Consider the following 19,525-nt stretch of genomic DNA (forward strand, 5'->3'; position numbering starts at 1 on the left):
TTTTGTGTGTGTGTTTTGGAGAGTCTCGCTGGAGTGCAGGGCACGATCGACCTTGGCTCCCTGCAACCTCCAGTCAGGCTGGCGTTCCATGTCACGATATCAGCGTGACCTCCGCCTCCCAGGTTCAAGTGATTCTCCTGCCTCACCCTCCCGAGTAGCTGGGATTACAGGTGGGCGCCACCACTCCCATCTGATTTTTATATTTTTAGAGAGATGGGGTTTTACCTTGTTGGACAGGCTGGTCTTGAACTCCTGACCTCTAGCGCTCCACCTGCCTCAGCTTCCCAAAGTGCTGGTATTAAAGGCATGAGCCACCAGGCCTGGCCTAAAATTTTCTTGATTAATTTTGATCTCATTTGTATTTTGTAAATGACTTATCTGATGAGGCTTTTGCCATTGAGATGTTTTTTTTTTCTTACTAATTTGTAAGAATTCTTGATGGGTTTCTCTTAGTCATGTATTTTGCTAATAATTTCCCTAGTTTGTAGTTTGCCACTTAGTGCTATTTTTGACATAAATGATGTATTTTAATGTAGTTGCATGTTGACCTAGTCCATTATGGTTTTTGTATTTGGTCCACGTGGATTGGAAAGACCTTTGCTTTGATTATTCTTTTCTTTGGGCACTTTATGTTTTCTGCGTTTGATTTAAATCTGGAATCTATCTGGAATTTTGGTATTACCACATGGAAAAAGGATCCAACCTTATTTTCCAAAACACAAAGCACTGATTTGTAGTTTTTTCTGATTTACATGTTGTCAGTACTACTGCCTTGGCTAATTTCAAGCTACCAAGGCTTTAACAACTGGTTTGCAAAATTCTCAAGGATTTGACAGTTGATTCTCAGGAGCCAGTATGAGCTGGTTGCCCCACACTTTGCTTCTTTTTTTTTTTTTTTTTTAGGTTTCAAATGTACGTTATTTCTTCAATAATGCCATATCTTAATGGGTACACAGTGCTTTAATTTGGCATCAATTATGAGCTGTTTTTTAAACAATTCATTTTTACACCAGCTGGGATGATTACTGATTCCTCCATTCCTTTGGGGTAACTCTGCCAACAGGGGACAGGTTCCATTCTATTCCGACTTGTGTTGCTACATATGTCCATGTAACAATACAGAAAGTGGCTCCACTAGCTAATACAGCATTACCGTATTTGTCATGAAAATCAGGTGTACGTTTCTGGTGGCTCTGCCTTGCCATTGTTTGCTGAATGCTTCGAACTTGGAGACGATTTAGTGCGTTTTTGACCAAGGGAAACATCGTGAAGGTGAAGCTAGAACTGCGGCAACACAGCTGCTGCTTTGGTGCAAATTCGCTTCAGGTACCCTTGAAGACAGCTGAAAAACCCACACTTTGCTTCTACCTCTTGGGGGCAATGCTTTCCCTCCACTGTTGTTTCTTTCCCTTTGGAGGGGAGTAAATGATGTAACACCTGCTTCTTTCCACCCCTTTCTTATTTGCTATCCCAGGGGAGCTAATGGTCATACCCAAGCTCTTCCTTTTTTCATCCTAGGAGTTAGGCCAGGTGCAGTGGCTCATGTCTGTAATCCCAGTGCTTGTAGGTGGTCGGGGTGGAGGGATAGATTGAGGCCAGGAGTTGGAGACTCAGCCTGGGCTATATAGTGAGACCCTGTCTCTACCAAAAATTTTAAAAAATTAGTGTGGTGTGGTAGTGTGCATGCACCTGTAGTCCTACATACTTGGGAGGCTGAGGCAGGAGAATTGCTTGAGCCTGGGAGTTTGAGATTTCAGTGGGCTGTGATTGCACCACTGTACTCCAGCCTGGGTGACAGTGAGACCCTGCCTCAAAACCTACAATGAAACGCCATTTCATGGGCGCTATAGGATGGCTATAATTATAAAAAATTGTAACAAATACTGTACAAAAATTAATGTAACAAGTATTGGCTGGGATATGAAGAAATTAGAGCCCCAGTACCTTGTTGGTGCGAATATAAAATGATGCATGCACTGTGGAAAATAATTTGATGATTCCTCAAAAAGTTAAACAGAATTACCAGATGACCCTGCAACTCCTCTCCTCAGTTCATACCCAAGAGAACTAAAAACATGTCTGCACAAAAACTTGTATGAACGTTCACGGCAGCATTATTCCTAATGCCCCAAAGTGGAAGCAACCCAAATGTCCATCGATGGATGGATGGATAAATGAAATGCGGTACATTCATACAATAGAATATTATCTATCTGTAAAAATGAATGAAGTACTTGTGTATGCCACAACGTGGATGAACTGTAACAACATTATGCTAAGTGAAAGAAGCCAGGCACAAAAGACCACATAGTTCATTTATATGATCCAGAACAGGCAAATTCACAGAAATAGACAACTATATTAGTGACTGCTAATGGGTATGGGTTTGCTTTTTGGGGTGATGAAAATGTTCTGGGATTAGATGGTAGCACAACCTTGTGAATATACTAAAAAGCACTGAACTGTAACCTTAAAAGGGTAGATTTCATGTTACATGAATTACATGTCAATTTTTAAAAAGTGATGTATCTGAGGCATATCTAGTGTAACTTCTGAGGCCCTAAAGAAATTACTTTCCCATGAGTGACAGCTTGGGTTGTGGCTGCTGAAAGGACTTTAACCACCTGAGCATCAAAGCCCCCTCTGGTTAAGACTGAACAGAATAAGGATTTGGGGAAGGTTGTTTTGGGCATTTAACTTAAGAATGTTGGACATTTTTTGTTTGTTTTGAGACAAGGTCTTGCTCTGTCACCCAGGCTAGAGCGCAGTGGTGTGATCAGTGCTCACTGCAGCTTCGAACCACTGGGATCAAGCGATTCTCCCTGCTTAGCCTCCCAGGTAGCTGGATCCACAGGCACGTGCCACCATGCCCAGCTATCTTTTCTCTTTTTTTAAAGATAGGGTCTTGCTCTGTCACCCAGACTGGAGTGCAGTGGTCATGGCTCACTGTAGCCTCGACTTCTCGGGCTCCGGTGATCCTCCCACACTACAGGTGCACACCCCCACACCTGGCTAATTTTTTGTATTTTTGATAGAGACCGGGTCTTGTCATATTGCCCAGGCTGGTCTCAAACTCCTAGGCTCAAGTGATCAACTCGCCTCGGCCTCCCAAAGTGCTGGGATTACAGTTGTGAGCCACCGTGCCTGGCCTAATTTTTTAATATTTTGTAGAGACAGGGTGTCACCGTGTTGCCTAGGCTGGTTGATTCTTAACTTACAAAAATAAGGGTATTTAGTTTTGGATTTTAATTCTAGTGGAGTTTAACACTTTTGGACTTTGATTTGGAAGGATGTTTAATTTTTGAATTCCAGTAAATTTGATAATGGCAGAGGGATTATATGTAGATTTGGGCATCTCTGCTGTTGGCATTTTATTATTGGGTGTTGGTGTGCTGATATGCCAGGTTAGACCATTTATTAGTTGGGGTTCTCCAGAGACAACCAATAATATATGTATATAGACATATAAGGGGATTTATTAGGAGAATTGGTTCATGCGATTACGGAGGCTGGGAAACCCCAAAACAGGCTGTCTGCAAGCTGGAGACCTTGATGTGGCTCAGTCCAAGTCCAAAGACCTCAGAACTTGGGTTGCTGATGATAAAATTCTCAGTCTGAGGCTGAAGGCCTGAGAACCCAGGGGGCTACTGGTGTAAGTCCTGGAGTCCAGAGGTCTCCTAGAGTTGGGATCACTCTTCCTTCTCTGTCCTCAGAGGACACCATCATCAGAACATCAGGAGTTCTTATATCCAAGGACAGAGAAGGAAGAGTTATCCCAGCTCTAGGAGGGAGACAGACATGTTGCCTTTTCTGTGTTTTTGCTCTCTTTGGACCCTCTGTCAACTGAATGCTGGCCCACATTGAAGGTTCATCTCACCTAGTCTACTCAGACTCACACCCTAAAGTAATCTGCAAACACCCTCATAAACACAGCCAAATAATACTTTACTAGGTTTCTAGATATCCTTAATCCAGTTAACTTGACACCTAAAATTAGCCATCACAGACCATGTTGCAGTATCAGGAGGACCAGAGAGAGACCTTGGGGTGTATACAGGAGGATATATTTGTTATTGAGTGTACTCAGACCCTGCAGACTTAACGTTCAAAGACTGGGCCCAGAACAAAGACAGCACTTGATTTTATGCACACTTCACAAAAGGGGGTGGGCTAGCTTGAAGCAAGCTTACAGTGGCCTGAAAGCAGGGATACAGAGGCAGGACAAAGATAGTTAATCAAATTGTAACAGATCATAACTCAGGATTACACATGACCATTGCCAATCAACCCAGATGTCTGTTATCTAGGTTTTGCCTAGGCACGGGCTTATCCTATAACCTTCACTATGGCCCCCAGGTGGCCATAACACAGGCCTGCTCAGAGGCTCTGACCTTCACTCTATTGCTTAGATAAAATAGAATATTTGAAGTCACTGGTTACAGAGAACAGGAATCTATAAACTCATTCCATAAAACGAAGGAAAATTTGCTTTTCTTCTCCGTATGTTGAGGGAATGCTGGGAGAGTTTCCAGAGCACATTAGATAATATTATCAAGACTTCCTGGGTCTGGGTTGTGCCTTTTGCTGCCTCTGGGACAAGTCAGCCTGATACAGGAAAACTTATTTCTCTTTCTTTTTAAGTTTATTTTTCTTTAATTTCCTGCCTCAACCATGTGGTGGGCATACTTTGGGGTGGGAAATGGAGTGAATTTTCAGACTTAGAATTACAGAAGCCTTGGAGTTGCCTGAATTAATATATTATTCTGACTCTGTTTAGAGCCTTTTGGGGCAAAATCTAAACTGCTTCCAGTGATCCCAATAGCAGTTGGATTTGGGAGTGATAGACTGTGTTCTTCTCTATGGCTCTAATGGTTAAGTTCAGTGAGTGAAAAGAACAAAAAGATGGGGAATGTAAGGGAATAATGCTTCTTTTCTACCTCTGATATTTTCTTCTACATGAAAGTTTAATTAATGTAACACATCTGCCCTCTCTCTGTCCTTTTATTCTGTATGCCCAGAGACATGCAGACTGAGTTGCCTGAGGGAGTGTGGGTTCTGCTCTGCTTTTTCCTGTAAGTTTTAGAGGTGTCTGCTTCCACATGAAGAAGTCTGGGGTGGTCTGTGGTTTGCCTGTGGTTTGGTGGGTACATCTGAATAATTCTGGAGTTCCAAACAAAGAAGTTAACTACAGTCTGTAGATATAAGTTACATCATCCAATGTAGTAGTAATAACAATGACCGCTGTCTGTTTACTACTTTGCCTTTGTTCTCAATTGGTTCAGAACTCAATTGTGGAAGAAGAGTGCTAATTATTGGCCCCTCAAGACTCCAATAGCCTTCGAGTCTTTGCTGTACTGAGACAAAACCTCCTCTGCCTTCCTGCCTGCCTCCCATCTCTACCCTGTCATATCTGTCCATCCCAGCCATCAGACCATCAGAGCAACTGACTGATTGATCTAAAATGCAGGATATGGTCATGCTGTGTTTGGCTTTTTTTTTTGAGACGGAGTTTTGCTCTTGTTGCCCAGGCTGGAGTGCCATGGCATGATCTTGGCTCACAGCAACCTCTGCCTCCCATGTTCAAGCGATTCTCCTGCCTCAGCCTCCTGAGTAGCTGGGATTACAGGTATGAGTTACCATGCCTCGCTAATTTTGTATTTTTAGTAGAGACGGGGTTTCTCCATGTTGGTCAGGCTGGTCTTGAACTCCCAACCTCAGGTGATCCACCCCCCTTGGCCTCCCAAAGTGCTGGGATTACAGGCTTAAGCCACTCCACCCGGCCGGCTTTCAAACCTTTCAGTAAGTTGCCTTCTATACAATGAAAGGCCAGGTTCCTTAACAGGTTACCATGAGGGGTGCCTATTGACCTTCTCAGCCACATCTCAGTCTTGCCTTCATAGCACAGAATTTATAACACTGGCTGTTTCCCCTCTTTGGCCTTTGGCTTTACTCATGTTGGACTTTTGTGGGAAGAGCCTTATCTCCAAACCTATCTTCATTTGGTTTACTTGTATTCAAGACTAGGCTCAAATGTCTCTTCCTCCAGAAAGTCCTGTATCACTACTCAATGCTTATATAGGACAGGCCATGGAGGCTTTTGTTATACCGTGAAACTGTCTTGAGTAGCTACTCTCTCCTAGAAAAATAACAGCCTCAAGCAGTTCATACCATGCACAGTCCTGGTTTCAAAGGAAACAAATCCTATTACACTGTTGGACCATAGACTAGAGTATGGGCCACCATCATCTGAGTATGTTGAGTTTGGCTGGTGTGGTAGATTGGCCCTCAGTGCAGTGATGCAAGTGGGCTTCTGGCTGTTACCTGGGAAGATCAGAGGCAGAAGCTTCGGAGCTCTAGCAGGGTCCTGGTGCTCTATGAGTACCACACTTGGAAGACAGCAGGCCTCCTGGCTGACATCTCTCTAAGAAGTGGAGCTGGTACTTCTCACATCAACCCGACACCCAAATTCACGCTCTATGTACTTCTGTCACAGGGAGTTGAGGTTAGTGGGCATGAGGCTGGAATAGAGAGTGGTCAGAAAACAGAACTCATCTACTTTATCCAGGAGTGACCCTGACTGAATCTTTGCTTTATTAGACATTTCATTCTTGAATTTAAGAAAAATCATGCATAACACCAGCTGACCACAAGAGGACACTGTGGAGCTAGGCAGGCAGCTAGTTGCTAGAGCCAAGGCTTTTTAGTTTTCCCCAGAGCCTCATTTGAACTCAGGTTTCTTGTCTCATACTCTGCTGAACTTACTATTGGATCACACCACAAGGGCAGGTAAAGGGTTGAATATACTACTATTTCACGCCTCCTTCCTTTTTTTTTTTTTTTTCAAAAGAGGAATCTGTTTTTCATCCATTTATTTCATATTTTCTATATAAGGTGTCTTTTCTATTGTAAAATACTGTCTTTCAGCAGGTAGTGTTGTGAATGAAAACATGGGCTGTAGAATCAGACTTACCTTGACTCTAATTTTACCCTGATTTGTTAATCACGTGATTTGGGGCAGGTGACTTAACCTCTCTAACCTCAATTTCTTCATTCATAAATTGGGAATAATAAGCACCTCTCAAGGTTGTAACGATTGACAATACAAGGTATGTAAATCATCCAGTATAGTTTCAATTACATAGTAAGGGCTTAATAAATGGTGCTAGTTATTATCATTATTTAAAGAGCCTCTGAAGCAACTTATTTTTACAGGTTTTCCATCACAGCAATTCCTTGTCAACAGTTGGAGCAACCTATCACTTAGTCCATAACAGTTACCTCTAGAATAGAACCCCTAGTTATTTTTTTATTTTTATTTTTTCTGAGACAGGGTCTCGCTCTGTCACCCAGACTGGAGTGCAGTGGCACGACCTTGCCTCCTGGGTTCAAGCGATTCTCCCGCCTCAGCCTCCCTAGTATCTGGGACTACAGGCACGAGCCACCATGCCCAGCTAATTTTTGTATTTTTAGTAGAGACGGGGTTTCACCATGTTGGTCAGGCTGGTCTCAAACTCCTGACCTCGTGATCTGCCCACCTTGGCCTCCCAAAGTGCTGGGGTTATAGGCGTGAGCCACCGCTCCTGGCCCCTAGTTATTTTTAAATCTTCTGTTACACAAAGCACAGTGCTTGGGGCACAAGGGCTCAGATAATATTTGTTGAATTAAGATGGTTACTAAGAATGCAGGCTTTATTAATTGGAAAATAATTGAACTCACAAAGCAACCAGGTTTAAGATAGTAAGGGGAGTGAAATAAAGAGGTGGAAGATTTCAAAATATGTTCCTGGTTGAAGGGGTGGCCTGCCCCTCCACACCTGTGGGTATTTCTAGTCGGGTAGGATGAGAGACGGAGCAAATAAATAAGACACAGAGACAAAGTATAGAGGAACAACAGTGGGTCCAGGGGACCGGCACTCAGCACACCAAGGACCTGCACCGGAACTGGCCTCTGAGTTCCCTCAGTTTTTATTGATTATTATTTTCATTATTTCAGCAAAAAGGAATGTAGTAGGAGAGCAGGGTGATAATAAGGAGAAGGTCAGCAAAAAACATGTGAGCAAAAGAATCTATGTCATAATTAGGTTCAAGGGAAGGTACTATGCCTAGATGTGCACGTAAGCCAGATTTATGTTTCTCTCCACCCAAACATCTCAGCGGAGTAAAGAATAACAAAGCAGCATTACTGCAAACATGTCTTGCCTCCCACCATAGGGCGGTTTTTCTCCTATCTCAGAATTGAACAAATGTACAATCGGGTTTTATACCGAGACATTCAGTTCCCAGGGGCAGGCAGGAGACAGTGGCTTTCCTCTATCTCAACTGCAAGAGGCTTTCCTCTTTTACTAATCCACCTCAGCACAGACCCTTTACGGGTGTCGGGCTGGGGGACAGTCAGGTCTTTCTCATCCCACGAGGCCATATTTCAGACTATCACATGGGGAGAAACCTTGGACAATACCCCGCTTTCAAGGGCAGAGGTCCCTAGGGCTTTCCACAATGTATTGTGCCCCTGGTTTATTGAGACTAGAGAATGGCGATGACTTTTACCAAGTATACTGCTTGTAAACATGTTGTTAACAAGGCATGTCCTGCACAGCCTAGATCCCTTAAACCTTGATTTTATACAACACATGTTTTTGTGAGCTCCAGGGTGGGTCAAAGTGGCTGGGGCAAAGCTACAAATTAACAACATCTAAGCAAAGCAATTGTTTAAAGTACAGGTCTTTTTCAAAATGGAGTCTCTTAAGTCTTCCCTTTCTACATAGACACAGTGACAGTCTGATCTCTCTTTCTTTTCCCTACACCTGGTTATCATTAATTCATTAATAAAACAATCATTTATTGAGTATCACTTTGTGCCTGCCCTCCAGAAGCTCACTGCCTGGCCAGGGAGCTAGAGATTCCCTACATGTGATATGATATCATGAATATGTTAGCCTTTTCAGCTTGTAAAGAGGAGAGGGCTAGATTATGCTTGTGGTGGGAATGGGAAGCAGGAAAGACATCTATGCTAGATAGTCTCTGTCTGCCCCATCCATTCCCTGTTCTGTGTCCTGGGATGCTGAATCCAGCCTACTGTGCGGCCTGTGCTCAGTTGCCCTCTGTGACGGGTTGGGAGATCAGAGGGTGGAAAGAGAGAGTGGCTGAAGCATTTCTTCTCTGGCATGTTCTTGCTTCAGCACTCTGTCTCAGCAGTGGCTGAGCCTCCCCATGACTGCAGCACACACTGGCAACTCCTCTTCCTTGTCTCTAGCTCACTTTCTTTTTTTTCTTTTTCTTTTAAGCTCTGGCAAGAAGTCTCTAGCTCTCTCTTTTTTTTAAATTACAGCAAGTATTACCTGATAATAATCATTATTATTTTATTTATTTATTTATTGAGACAGAGTCTTGCTCTGTCACCAGGCTGGAGTGCAGTGGTGTGATCTCGGCTCACTGCAACCTCTGCCTCCTGGGTTCAAGAGATTCTCCTGCCCCAGCCTCCTGAGTAGCTGGAACTCAGGCGCACGCCACCATGCCCAGCTAATTTTTGTATTTTTAGTAGAGATAGGGTTTCACCATGTTGGCCAGGATAGTCTTGATCTCTTGACCTCGTGATGCACCCGCCTCGGCCTCCCAGAGTGCTGGGATTACAGGCATGAGCCACTGCGCCCAGCCTATTATTATTTTATTAAAGCAAAGAAGTCTTTATCTCTCAAAGGGCTCTACTAACACTGTCTCCTCTCCTAATCCCATTCAGTCCTGGGGTAGTAATGGCTTCCCACATTTGCCATTGTCTGGGGGCCTCACAGTTCCTCGATCATTTTGTTATGCTGCCTTTATCTTCGTGAGCAATCCTTTCATTAAATAAAGTCTCTTCATCTGAACCTTGCTAGGCCAGATTGACATAGCATCCTAGAGGAGGAGATCCTTGAGCTGGGCCTTGGCAAATGAGCAGGTACATGTTAGGCAGAGAAGAGGGACAAAGGGAATAGGAAGGGAGATGTGAAGGATTTGGCATTAGGAGCTGTGAGTGATGTGAAGTAGCTGGAATACAAGGTGCATCTGAAAATCAGGTTTGCCTGAGTCAGAATGAGCCTTGGCAACTTCTGGAGGGTGGAGTTAAGGCATTTTCTTCTTTAAAGGACCTGTTTGCACCATCTGGTTTACAAGGAGGATGGGGAATCTTTTGGCGGTTGCAGGTTCAGATCTATTCAGCTTTTCCTGGTGAATTTAGAGGAGAGTGCTTTGGAAGCCAGGATGAAGGGATGATTTCAGAGGTCTGGAGGTTTTATCACAGGGGAATAAAGAGTCATAGGTATGATGAAGTGGCTTCAAAAAACAGCATGAGTTCAGAAAGGAGTAAAGATCCCGGGAGAGCATAGTGACTCTGCTTGACAAAGCTAAATCTCCTCCCCTGGAGAGGAGAGGGTTTAAGTAAAAACCAAAACCAAACCAGTGACAAGAGCTGCACAGCTTCCAGATGTAAACTATGCATCTTCTGGGCCCAGTATTTTTCCCTGGGCCCCTTGATAGGAAGGAGTCTGGGAACTGTGTCAGCCACACACAGGAGAAGAAGGGAGGTCAACAGTTTGGAAAGGGAGATGGAAGGGCAATCAGGAAACTTGAGTTTGTCACCAAGTGGCTGTGTAACCTTGGGGCAAGTCACTCTTTTTTCTTTCAGGGCTTCAACATTTTTACCTATAAAACACGAGTGAAGCTGAATGTTTGGGTTCCTTTCTAGCACTGACTCTCTATCTTGGTTGTCTGCACTTCAGTGGAAGAGGATATCAGCCCAGGGCCTGAGGCCTCAGTAGGGAGAAGGGGAGGTTGACTTCTGGTGAGGGGACATGTCCTTGGGGCTCAGACATGCTCCCTCTTCCCTGTAACCATGGGCACCCCATCACTGCTATCACTGCTGGCCATGCTGTGTTTGGAATCTGAGGTGAATTGGGAGCCTTTGGGAACTTGGGAGCCTGTCCCCACATCTGTGGATTGCTCTGACTTAATGTCCTGTGGGAATTTAGCAGTTTTAGACATGATAACTAATCTTTTTTTTTCAGATGGAGTCTCGCTCTTTTGCCCAGGCCGCAGTGCGGTGGCGCTATCTTGGCTCACTGCAAGCTCCGCCTCTTGGGTTCACGCCATTCTCCTGCCTCAGCCTCCTGAGTGGCTGGGACTATAGGCGCCCGCCAGGGTGCCTGGCTCTTTTTTTTTTTTTTTTTTTTTTTTTTTTGATTTTTAGTAGAGACGGGGTTTCACCGTGATAGCCAGAATGGTCTCGATCTCCTGACCTCGTGATCTGCCTGCCTCGGCCTCCCAAAGTGCTGGGATTACAGGCGTGAGCCACTGCACCCAGCCTTTTTTTTTTTTTTTTGAGGCAGGGTCTTGCTGTGTTGCCCAGTCTGGAGTGCAGTGGCACAATCTTGGCTCACTGCAACCTCTGCCTCCCAGGCTCAAGCCATCCTTCTGCCTCAGCCTCCTGACTAGCTGGGACTACAGGCAAGTGCCTGGCTAATTTTTTGGTATTTTTTGTAGAAATGGGGTTTCACCATGTTGCTCAGGCTGGTCTGGAACTCCTGGACTCAAGCCATCCTCCCGCCTTGGCCTCCTAAAGCACTGGGATTATAGGCATGAACCACTGTGCCCGGCCACTGTAGCTAATCTTTTAAAGCTGTAATGCTCCTTGCTTTCCTTGCTTCCTTCTCCTTTTCTCTTCTGTTTCAATGAGAACAAACTTGAAAACCATCAGACTGAACGCCACTTCAAGAGGAATCATGGGCCGGGCACGGTGGCTCACGCCTGTAATCCCAGCATTTTGGGAGGCCGAGGCGGGCAGATCATGAGGTCAGGAGGTCGAGACCATCCTGGCTAACACAGTGAAACCTCGTCTCTACTAAAAATACAAAAAAAAAAAATTAGCCAGGCAAGGTGGCGGGCGCCTGTAGTCCCAGCTACTCGGGAGGCTGAGGCAGGAGAATGGCGTGAACCCCGGGGGCGGAGCCTGCAGTGAGCCGAGATCGCGCCACTGCACTCCAGCCTGGGCGACAGCGAGACTCCGTCTCAAAAAAAAAAAAAAAAAAAAGAAATCATGATCTGGTGTAGAAGCCCTAATGCTACAGACTGAGTGAGCTCCGGCAAGCTATTTTCCCTCTTTGGATCTTGGTTTTCTCATCTTTTAAGCCAAAGCAATGACTCAGACCTTTCTTACTCCACACAGTTACTCTGGAGATCCAAAGGGCTCATAGATGCGAAATGCTTTAACTTGAATAACTTTCCATGTTGACATGAGGGCTAACTGGATCCCTATTCCTTCATGATTGGATATCAGCTGGTAACATCCTGACTGGCTTTTACATCTATACTGCTTTCCAAAAAGAGCTGTGGCATCCTATAAAATAATTTATCATTGTATCTACTATAACAATAGGGAAATGTACTAGAATAGAAGATCGTGGCCATGGGGTGTGGTTACTCAGATGTGGGTCATGGGCTCTCCTGTCTCCTCTGTTCTCTGGGAAGGACTCTACTTACCTCTTTTCATGCATTTTTTTGTGTCCATAATTGCTGTTTCTTGGGCCACAGGTCCCATTCATACTTCCTCGTAGTAACCCTGTTATTTGTCATTGGTTTTAGCCAGCTCCACAGTCAGCATCTCATGAGGGTAATAAGAAGTGGGAAGGACCTTATTTTTTCCTGTACTGAATTGCCTGGAGAGCATCTCTTGTTGATTGCAGCTGGAAGTGTGACATTTAGTTAGTGGAGAAACTTGAGTCAGGCACGCGGCAGCCTGTGCCAGCAGGAGGGTGAGAAAGGGCTGAGGAAGGAGGGAAATGCTCAGTGAAGTAATTTGGCCCAGGTGTTTTCCTGGATCCAGGCTGGGTGTTCACATCACCACAGGTGGGGACTGTAGATGCTCAAGGAATTTTCCATTGTGATAGAAACCACAAAAGAGCATGCATAGACACCTAGTTTCTTCTATTCCATCTGACACCTGTGTTGGGAAAATAAACTCCGAGAGGTGAGCACCTCACCCAAGGACTTCCTGCTTTCCCAGTGACTAGTGCTTGAGGATGACACAGGCCTGCATTGAGATCTGTGGCTTCTCAAGGCACAGGTCTAGAGTGGTGGGATGAGCTGGAAAGGAGCTTACATCACCTCTAGGCCCAGTCCCTCACTTTATAGGTGGGGAGACCTAGGCTCAAAGAGAGGCCTTAACTTGATAAGGGATTCAGGGGCTGTGCTGGAACTGGTGCTTAGATCATTGGAACCTAATTCAGAGCTCTTGGCTGTGCCTCTCCACCTCTGTGACTGGATGATGATGGTTGGGTTACCCTGGATAAAATTACCTTCCTCTCCCCCAGAGGCTGAAACCGCTTGTGTCCGAACTCTTGCACTTTCTCCGTGGGTATCATAGAGATACTCATTTCTAGCTTATTTCTAAAGAGCCATCTTTTCCCTGCAGGTGCATTACTACTCAGAGTGATGCCTCTTCCAACTCACAGCCCCTGGGACCTTGAGAAATGCTGACAATCAGCAGCAGAAGACAAATGATATGGGGGGATCAGGAGAGGGACTTCGATGGGACAGGAGCCTGCAAGGAAGAGGGCCCAAGGAGGAATTTAAAGGCAGCTTGGGGATGGGGTGGGGGAATCTGGCTTCTAATACCGTTTTGTCATTTCTCAATTGTGTGACCTTGGAGAAGTTACTTAATATCTCTAAGCCTTGGTGCCCTACTCTGCAAAATGGGGATGGTAACACGTACTTCAGGGTTATATGAGAATGATATGAAATACTGTATTCGATAATATATATTATATTATAGATGTAATATATAAGGGCTAATATATATGAAATATATGTGATATGAGAGCACCCCACGGTGCGGGATGGGCAGTAGGTGCTCCACAGGAGGGAGTTTCTTCATTCCTGGCAACAGCTGCAGTGCCTGGAGTGCCTCCTGTCTTCCTCCCTTTGCAGAGCTCCCTACCCTCAAGACTTCTCCAATTGTGCGGGTGACATGTTACAGTGACAAAGGTTAAGCAGTATTTTTTTTTAAGAAAAATTGGGGTATATTTATTGGTTCATGTAGTTTAACCTTCCAGTTTCTGGCATGCCTAGCTCCACGGGCTCTGAAGATGTCATCAGGATGCAGCTGTCCATCTCTTTGCCTTATTCTTCTCCTTGTTCTTTCCATTCTCAGGCACGCTCTCCCTGATGGAGATAAGAGCAAGGATGCAGACCCACATTTGGGTGTCAGCAGAAAGCCCAGCAGAAAGACCACCAATAGAAGTGATATTAATATACCATTTTGTAGGGGGCCCTGGCCACCTGCTTTTTGCCTTTGACCATCCACCTCTTTCTAAGTGGCCCCCAGGAAAAATATATGCACAGAAGATTATAAGCATTTTTTCTTGCTTGGGCATGGTGGCAGAAATGGCTGGTTGGCTTCCATTTTTCACTGTTTCCTTCCATGGCTGCTCAGCTAAAGACTACATTTCTATGCCTCTATTTCAGCAAAGTTTAATCATGTAAGAATCATGTCACAAGATCGTGGCCAATGAAGTATGGATGAGGTGGTAGAGGATGAGATGAATGCTGCAGAGGAAAAGGAAGAAGGCAATAGTGGTGCTGCCATACCAGTCGTAGACCACCTACCTGGCCATTTGTATGAGTAAGCCATCTTATTTAACCCACTTGGTTAAGCCTAACCGATACAGGCCCAAATGCAAGCCATAGCGTCCTAGTGATTGAGATCAGACCATACAGAAGACTTCTGCTGCCCAGGTTGGAGGCTGTTTTGGGCCTGGATTCAGAGCTTGTTGGAGACAAGACAGAATTTTCCAAAGCAAGGAAAGTTGGAATAGCTTGCCTCAGGGGAATTCCTGCTCTTAGTTGGTTCAGATGTCTGTGGTCAACAAAGCCTTCAGGGGCTGACTCGCAGAAGCCTGGGAAAAGCTACAGGAATGAAATGAATCCAAAGATTGTTTGACATTATTTTTATCAACTCCTTTACATTTACTTTCCCAGAAAGCCTTTTGAAACCCTGTTTTATTATGAAAATATTCAAACATTCACAAAACTAGAGAAAATACCTATTCCTAGATTCAACAGTGATCAACATAATGCCATATTTGCTTCATCTTTCATTCTTCCTCTTCCTTTTCTCCCTCCTTTTTTCTCTCTGCCCTTCCTTTCTCTCTCTTTTGTTTTTTATTTTGGCTGTGGGTTTGTTTTTTTTTTTTTTTTTTTTTTTGAGACGAGTCTTGCTCTGTCACCCAGGCTGGAGTGCAGTGGTGCAATCTCGGCTCACTACAAGCTCCGCCTCCCGGGCTCACGCCATTCTCGGTCCTCAGCCTGCAGAGTAGCTGGGGCTACAGGAGCACACCACCACGCCCGGCCAATTTTTTGTGTTTTTAGTAGAGGTGGGGTTTCACCGTGTTTGCCAGGAAGGTCTCAATCTCTTGACCTTGTGATCCGCTCACCTCGGCCTTCCAAAGTGGTGGGATTACAGGCGTGAGCCACTGTACAGACTATTGGCTGTAGTTTTTTTTTTTTTTTCAGACAGAGTTTCGCTCTGTCACCCAGGCTGGGTGCAGTGGCGCAATCTCGGCTCACTGCAATCTCCGCCTCCCGGGTTCAAGCAGTTCTCCTGCCTCCGCCTCCCGAGTAGCTGGGACTACGGACGCCCGCCACAGCGACCGGCAATTTTTCTTTTTTGTTGTTGTTGCATTTTTAGTATAGACGGGGTTTCACGGTGTTAGCCAGGATGGTCTCGATCTCCTGACCTTGTGATCCACCTGCCTCGGCCTCCCAAAGTGCCAGGATTACAGGCGTGAGCCACCGCGCACGGCTGGCTGTAGTCTCTTAAAGGAAATCTCTGTCAATATGTCTTTGTATCCCTAAATACTTCTGTATACAATTCTTAAATATAAGCATACTTTCTTATAGGACAATACCATTATTACATATGATAAAATTGGAAGTAATTCATTGATATTATTTAATACCCAGGATTAAAGCTGTATTACATTTACCTAGTTGTCTCAAAACTATGTTTTTACAGTGGGTTTCTGAATTAGGATTCAAGCCAAGTCTATTCATTACATTTGGTTGTTACATCAACAAAACTTTAATGAAAGCTGCCGCAACGACAAGATCTGAAGGATAGGGTTATTATAACTCTGCCTATTCTTGGAGAGTGGACAGCCAGAGGGAGGTAAAGAACAACAGGTCTGGGGATGCACAAGCCAGATAATCCCATCCACAGGTCCCTGATTTGCTCAAAGACATGTGATTTCTTTCATTTTTTATGTTTGCAATAATTAATTCCTGGAGTGGTTCGTTGAAAGTGGACAATGTAAGGGTGAGACACTTCTAGCGTCTGATTTAAATCCAGCTCTTGACTTAACTTATTTAACATATGGGTTCATTTGAAACTCACTGATCTATGGCCTCTTATGTCATGTATGTTGAGTGCCCATTATATGCCAGTGCTGTTTAGAGACAGTAAAAAGAATGGCAAGAGAAGCTAGCGAAAAAGTTCTTAATTAGACGGAGGACACAGGCATGCCCTTTCAGCTGTAGGGCGCTGTACAGGGGAGTGGAAAGAAAGTGCCGTGGGTAGGCCGGGCGCAGTGGCTCATGCCTGTAATCCCAGCACTTTGGGAGGCCGAGGCGGGCGGATCACCTGAGGTTGGGAGTTCAAGACCAGCTTAACCAACATGGAGAAACGCTGTCTCTACTAAAAATACAAAATTAGCCAGGCGTGGTGGCACATGCCTGTAATCCCAGCTACTAGGGAGGCTGAGGCAGAAGAATCGCTTGAACCTGGGAGGCGGAGGTTGCGGTGAGCCGAGATCGCGCCATTGCGCTCCAGCCTGGGCAGTAAGAGTGAAACTTCGTCTCAAAAAAAAAAAAAGAAAAAAGAAAGTGCCATGGGTGCACAAAGGGAAGGGGAAGTGTGATCAGCTCCCCTGGGAGAGGTCAGGAGAGGCTTTCCTGAACAGGTAATCATGGTAATGCATGAAGAGGTAATGCATGTTAATATTTTCCTGCTAGAGGGAAACGCATTCCAAGCAGTGGGAACAGAATAACCCAAGGGACTAAAACTCTAAAATGCAGCGATGATCTTGAGCAGCAATGTTTCAAGTCACATGATGGGTATTTGCCCCCATGAAAATAATTCAGTTTTATCTACAAAATGTGCCTTCAGATTTCAAATAGAGATGAACATACTGTTTAGAACACATTTTGACAATGTTTCCTTTTTAAAAAATCTACTGGGTTGTGCACCATTCGTTCCTGCCCTGCCTCCTATCCCTTCCCAGGCCAAACAAACAATATTAGTTTTTTTTAAATTTTAGATATTTTTATTTCTCCAAATTTGTTATTTATCAGGTGTGAATGAAATAAAAAATATAATTGAGTCCCATCACCATCCTCATGGAAATGGCTTTAAGAGAAAACTGGTCAGATGAATATTATTGCTTCCCATTTTCTTTTCTTTCTTTCTTTTTTTTTTTTTTTTTGAGACAGAGTCTCGCTCTGTTGCCCAGGCTGGAGTGCAGTGATGCCATCTCGGCTCACTGCAACCTCCGCCTCCCAGGTTCAAGGGATTCTCCCGCCTCAGCCTCCTGAGTAGCTGGGATTACAGGCGCGTGCCACACGCTTGGCAAATTTGTTGTATTTTTAGTAGAGATGGGGTTTCACCGTGTTAACCAGGATGGTCTCAATCTCCTGATCTCATGATCCATCCGCCTCAGCCTCCCAAAGTGCTGGGATTACAGGCATGAGCCACCACACCCGGTTTGCTTCCCATTTTCAACCAGTAAATAGTTGCTACTGATAAATTGACAGCCAGGAGTCTGTCGAGAACGCTCAAGATATGTTATATAATACAACATGACTGTTCACAGGGGTGAAAATCCCGGGAAATAACTTATGTGTGCTTCTTGATTTCATCATATAAGACAAGCACAAAAGCACCACCCATGCCTCTGAGAACACTGGACCATGCACCCTTGAGAAAAGCTTTGCCTCCTTCATCACCAGCAATCTTCCTCCAGCAGTCAAGTGTGCCTGTATACATGACGTCAGTTCCTTTGCACCCTGACTGCATCAGCATGCGGCATCGAACGGTGTCAAATGAATGGGAAGTCAACCCAGCAATGGCAGTGACAGTCTGAGTGATCATCCAGCTGATGACGATGTGGGTATTCCTGGGATCTGGAAGCATTCCCTTTGCAGTGTCATAGATACCAAAGTAGGCAGCTCGGCAGATGATAATACCCTGCACAGACAAGTTAAAGCCTTGGTACAGGCCCTTAATCCCATCAGTTTTGTAGATCTTAACCAGGCAGTCACCGAGGCCTCAGAATTCCCTTTCAGCTCCAGCTTTACCCACGTCAGCTGCTAGACAGGTATGGGCAAAATCAAGAGGGTACACAAAACACAAGGATGTGGCCCCAGCGGCACCACCTGATGCCAGATTCCCTGCAAAGTAGATCCCAAACTAGGTCCTCTTGTCCACACTACCCAGGAAGATCTGCTTGTGTTTATCTTTGAAGGCCACGTTAAGAGCCTGGGTGGGGAAGTATCTGATGACATTGACCAGGTTATGGTGCCAGAAGGACAGGACTGCCTGCTCCTTGAGAATATGGACCACGCAGTCTATAATGCCCTTGTATTGCATATCTGCGGTGATCTTCTTGCTGGCATGCTGTACCTCCAGCAACAGCTTGACCCTCTCGATGGGCGCTACCCCCATCTTGGCGATGGCTGCTGCCACTCCACCTGCCAGGAAGTCCTTGGTGAAGGACACAGCTGCATCTGTCATGTTGAAAGTAAAGAGGAGGCAGGCGGCAGGCTGCTGCAGGACGGGACTGGGCCGGGAACTGGCTTTGACGCCAGGGCTGTGGGGAAACAATATTAGTTTTTGTTAAATTCCAAAGCTTCATTTTTTTCCTCAGGTCCCTTTATAACTTCCCAATCTCTCTTCCTTGACTGCTCAAGATAAAACCAAAATATAATGTGAAAAGTATTTCCATTCTTTTAACAAATAAAAACGCCTAAATCAATTACTTTTTACCTTCATGGTTTTGATAATCTATTCATCATGGGTCAGTGACACTTGATAGAAAAGTGGACTTCCGATCTGGTTTAAACCCAAATCAAGGTTGTGTCCTGAGGAATTCTTGAAACTCCATGAATAACCCTGATGCCCTTAGGGAGGAATGAGATGACTGAGTCTAGTGAGAGTGCTATCACCTGAGCAGTGGGACCCAGCTACTTTGTGCAATCAATTGACAAAGTGGGTGGCCTGGAACTCAGAAAGTGTGCACTCACATTCTCATTCGAGTAGCTCTGCAAGGCTAGGACAGATAGGTATGACTCTCTATGCAACGGGCAGAGGAAATACGTGGTGTGGTGTCAAAGTTCTGCACTTGGGGACTTGTCCTGGCTCACAGCCACCATCAAAGTGATATGAAGTAGGTGACATTTAGAGTGTTTTTTCCTTGTGCTAGGCGCTGTTCTAAGCATGCTATTCA

The 19,525-nt window shown here is 44.9% G+C and overlaps 1 protein-coding gene and 1 pseudogene across 1 annotated transcript; both read right to left on the reverse strand.

Moving 5' to 3' along the window:
• Nucleotides 1–897: 897 nt before the first annotated feature.
• On the reverse strand, nucleotides 898–1,345 carry LOC116812582 (cytochrome c oxidase subunit 7B, mitochondrial). Its single transcript, XM_032758377.2, has one exon. The coding sequence runs from the start codon at nucleotides 1,263–1,265 to the stop codon at nucleotides 1,023–1,025; it is 243 nt and encodes an 80-aa protein (XP_032614268.1). The 5' UTR covers nucleotides 1,266–1,345; the 3' UTR covers nucleotides 898–1,022.
• Nucleotides 1,346–17,916: 16,571 nt separating this feature from the next.
• Nucleotides 17,917–18,828, reverse strand: LOC116812583 (ADP/ATP translocase 2-like; annotated as a pseudogene).
• Nucleotides 18,829–19,525: the final 697 nt, after the last annotated feature.

Source organism: Hylobates moloch, unplaced genomic scaffold (genome assembly GCF_009828535.3).
Source record: "Hylobates moloch isolate HMO894 unplaced genomic scaffold, HMol_V3 SCAFFOLD_1, whole genome shotgun sequence".
Taxonomy (NCBI): domain Eukaryota; kingdom Metazoa; phylum Chordata; class Mammalia; order Primates; family Hylobatidae; genus Hylobates; species Hylobates moloch.